The sequence below is a fragment of the Trypanosoma cruzi genome, genomic scaffold (genome assembly GCF_000209065.1).
Source record: "Trypanosoma cruzi strain CL Brener 1047053516633 genomic scaffold, whole genome shotgun sequence".
Lineage (NCBI taxonomy): Eukaryota > Euglenozoa > Kinetoplastea > Trypanosomatida > Trypanosomatidae > Trypanosoma > Trypanosoma cruzi.
The window spans coordinates 21,329-25,477 of NW_001849161.1; the positions used below are offsets into that span (position 1 = coordinate 21,329).

General features: G+C 46.9%; 1 protein-coding gene across 1 annotated transcript, besides 11 other annotated features; it reads left to right on the top strand.

Annotated features, from left to right (window-relative positions):
* Positions 1–460: a sequence feature (heterozygous, Esmeraldo-like haplotype).
* On the top strand, positions 20–3,145 carry Tc00.1047053508067.10 (hypothetical protein, conserved; the record flags this gene model as incomplete). Its single annotated transcript, XM_798171.1, has 1 exon — positions 20–3,145. The coding sequence occupies one exon, from the start codon at positions 20–22 to the stop codon at positions 3,143–3,145; it is 3,126 nt and encodes a 1,041-aa protein (XP_803264.1).
* Positions 461–1,459: a sequence feature (haploid, Esmeraldo-like haplotype).
* Positions 1,460–1,666: a sequence feature (areas merged during assembly that could not be assigned to a particular haplotype. This can correspond to areas where the two haplotypes were merged or to regions with more than two copies in the genome that were merged during assembly.).
* Positions 1,667–2,692: a sequence feature (heterozygous, Esmeraldo-like haplotype).
* Positions 2,693–3,162: a sequence feature (haploid, Esmeraldo-like haplotype).
* Positions 3,163–3,333: a sequence feature (haploid, non-Esmeraldo-like haplotype).
* Positions 3,172–3,224: a sequence feature (A-rich).
* Positions 3,334–4,149: a sequence feature (heterozygous, non-Esmeraldo-like haplotype).
* Positions 3,406–3,439: a microsatellite.
* Positions 3,492–3,516: a sequence feature (AT_rich).
* Positions 3,698–3,734: a microsatellite.

Here is a 4,149-nt window from a genome sequence, read left to right on the forward strand (position 1 = left end):
AAGATTGTTCTGAAGGAAGATGGACGCAAAAAAGGGTGGTGAGCGCAGTACTGAAAGGTCCTTTGAGACGCAGTCCATAACGGAGGAAAATTGTGGGCAACAGTCGCAGTATTTGAATACAAAGGAAAGCTCACCCTTGTCAGCATTCCAACTCCTTGGGAAGCTGAAGGCCGTTATTAATGAGGTGGCGTTGGCTTTAGAGAACCCTGCAAAAGCGCTTTCGGTGGACGACTGCATCAGTATCACGGAAGAGGGGTTGCGGGCTTTTAAAACCATTAAAGTTGGCCGAAGGATTGATGGCCGTCGGCAACTGAACTTGAACTCCAGTCGCCTGAGTGGGGCTTCGCCGACGAATCGCGAGGTGGGCGACGGTGATCATGCTGAGAGTGATGCCGCGTTGTCGTCGAGGCGGCAGCATCTGTGCTCACCAAACAGCAAAAAAGTTTCTCCGAAAAGAATGGAGAGTGAGTACCAGCGACGCGACGGGATTGAGGCGGCTCGGCAGGCTTCGGCTCTCCGCAGCGAGGAGCGGCAACGCAAGGCTGAGGAGCGGCGGCTGGAAAAGTTACAAGAGATGAAGTCGAAACTTGTGGCTGCGGGGGAAAGAAGTTTTCAGGCGAAGCAACGCCGCACGCAGGCTGAGGAGCGGCTGAGGAATGACACGCTTGAGCGACACGAAAACGGGGCTCGCCGTGTCGAGGAGGCACGAGAGCAGACGAAGGAGCGCGCCAGAAGGGGCCATTCACGGGTGGAAGAGGTGCGACTGAACTACGAGCTGCGAAATCAAACAAAAGCTCTTCTGCTTGATCGCAAGATGTCGGAGGTTGAACACAACCAAGAACAGAAGCGGGAAGAGCTTCAGCGGCATGCGCAGGAGCGGAATGAGGCCATGCTGGCCGTCGCAGAGCGACGACGTAATCTCAGCCAAGAGCGCATTGAGCGGCAACAGCAGCGTGAGCAGCAACGACGAGAGAATCTCAGACGCCATGAGGAGCAGAAAAAACTTGAAAAGGATTTGAAGGAGCAGCGGGCTGAAGAATGGGAAAAGAAGGTGCAACAACGGCAACGAGATGCGTGCGCCGAGGCAGAGGCACGCGGTCGGAAGGTTGAGGAACGTATTCAACAAAGTGTACATCTACGTGAAGAGAAGAGAGAGATGTTGCGCCAGAAGCTTGAGAAACAAGAGCAGAAAATAAAAGAGGCTCGTCAGCGCAAGGAGCGTGAGGCGGATACCAAGCCCACCATCAAGGAGCTTATGCCATTCATCTCATCGCAAGAAGAGGAGCAATTGGCACAGAAATTGGCGAAAGTTGTGGCTGTTACTGCGCGCCAAGGGAAGAGTTATATGGAAATTTACCAGAAGGAAAGCACAATGAGCGCAAAGGATTTGAATCGGAGCAAATTGCGGTCTATTATCAGTCGTCTTGGCTCAAACACATCATCCGCTTCATTGGTTCAATGTCGTCAATCGCTTCATGACCTGCTGGGCATGACGGAGTTCGCGGATGTAGATCATGAATATGTACGATATTTTAACAGTTATGAGAGTTTTGCCCGCGTTCTGATGGATTCTCGCCGGACGAGTGATATGGTGACTTTCCGTTTGGCCCATAATGCGCTAATACGTTTTCTTACTGATGCTAATGAGGGGAAAAAACATGTACTGATGTTTATTCGATCAGGCAACCTTGCACCGCTTTTACTCTGCATCCGTGATGAGATAAAAGGCCTAAAGCGTCACAGTCACTCTATTCCACTTGCAGCCTCACTTGAAATATTACAACTTTGTTTTGAACGTATTGCCATAGATGCTCAGACGAATGTCAAACTTATTACGGTGAGGGACCAGTTGTTGGCCGATCTGGATGCGGCAGGAATCGATAGGTACTGTGTCGCAGTCACACGGGCATGTACAGAAGAGGAAGATTTAGAGGTTGTCTACAGTGCGACACGGCTTATACATTCTCAGGTTTCCATTTTGAGTAAAAAGAAGGGCGATTGTCCCACTGTATGGTTTCGACAAGTGGCATGTGCATTCTTTACTCTTCTTGAGAATATATTGACCCCCGATGGATGCCCTTTGAGCGCGACGAGTACGTTACTCAGTGCACGACGCATCACCATCATATTTATTGTTTTCCGAGTCTTGAACTCCCTTGCACGTTGGAGGCTGGATATTTTACAGGAGTTGCTACACGACGCTTCTATTGAGAAGGGAGGATCAAATATTCACGTAGATCCGAAGGTTGTGTCGGAAAAAACACCAAATGTGATTACACTAACGGAGATTTTTCACGTGCTTAGTGGATTCTTTACATATGTTCAGACTCACGCCGATCTGCTTGAAACTATTCCAGGGGATAATACCGTTGACGAAGGTGTGCGTGGGTCCTTTGAAAGTGCATTAAAGTTTGGTGTGACTTTGGCGCAAATACCACCACTTCCGGCTTCGCAGCCCTCCAATAGTTCTACAGCAGGGTTAACAATGACGCCGTCTCGCCCACCGTACTACCTGCGGGCGGCACTCCACGAATGTCTCCTCCTTATCGGCTACCTTTGTGTGCAGGACAAGCAGATCCAAGGTATGTTTGCCTGGGGGAAGGGTAAATCATTGCTCTCTAGAATTCTTTCTGCTCTACCATTGCAGTACTTCACCTCGGCATGTCACATTCTCTACCCCACATTACTGGCCATCATTGTGAACATGGAGGACAACCTTACCTTTGCGAAAAGGGAGATGGACATTAAACCACTACTTAAACTTCTTGAGGAGGAGTACCAGGCGCTTCCAAAGAAGGCCAAACTCTATGCCCTCCAACGACACGCGGAGCTGAATCCAGTAACTAAGGAAGACCAAGATAAACCTGATCAGCCTGTGCGTTGGGTTGATCTTCTTGGCGGCGATGACGATGAATTCTTTATCCAGTTGCGGCAAACGGCAGCTCCCGCACCTGCACCCACACCTGTACCGACTACTCTTCCCCTCTCCACACCTGAGAAGGAGAAGCTTTATAGACAGCTCAAAAACCCAGGATTGACACCATCGGGATACTTTAAAATTGAGCGACGCTTGCCGTTGGCCCTTTGGCCGGCTGTGATGGAGCAACTAACAAGAGCAGTCCATGAAACAAATAAGGGCGAGTGAGGAGTCAAAGGACATGTCTACTTTTCAAAAAGGAAGAAGAAAAGAAAAAAAAAAAAAATCAGAAAAAGAAAGAGAAAAAGAGAGTTTTTTTTTTTTTTACTTTTCATCTGTGAAATTAATCTTCTCAGTGTTGTTCATTTTCTCCCGTTGCCCCTCTTTTCTTTCTGTTTGTGCACGTGCGTAAAAAAAAAAAAAAAAAAAGAAGGCACAAATAAGAAGAAGATTTAACTCCGAGGAGGATCTCGAATAATAATTAATATAAAAAAAAAGGAAAAAAAAAAAAAAATACAAAAACCGACTGATTCTGATGGGGATTAGATCTTTCTTTCTCTCTCTCTTAGTTGTCTTTTTTATTATTATATATATATATTGTCCTCCTCCTTTTCTCCATCTGATTTTTTTCCCCCCTCCCCCCCCCCCTCCCTTCTGGTTTTCAACCGCCATTGTCTTAGCGAAGTGAAACGAAGGACAGGCCAACTGACACATTTCTCTTGAAATTTATTGCCGTTGTTGTTGTTCTTTTTTTAATTGTTTGTGATTGCTGAAAATTTCATTATTATTATTATTATTATTATTATTTTTTATTATTGAAGGGGGAAAAACAAAGCGATACGAACAGAGAAAATAGGATTAGGGAGAAATTGTGCGAGCCATGTTTCGTCGTTCCTGCCGCCGATTTGGGCATCAGCTGATTAAAGAACCAATGGGGCATGAGGAAAACACTTTTGCACGTGGACAACGGACCATGCAGAATTCCCTGAATCACGTGTATGCATTGTGTGCATTTTGCGGTCTGGGATGCCTTTGCGCAGCGTATTCGCTTACGTCGGCAACAAGGCGTACTTACATTTGCGTGAACTCCAAGGGGGAATTTCAGAAGGACACAATGCCGATTAGATGGTGGAACTATTGAGCAAGGAAACTGTAGGTGATGGATGAAGAGGAAGGTTTTTGCGTGGTGTGGGAGTTTTTTTTTTTTTTTTTTTGTATGTGTCTGTGCACAT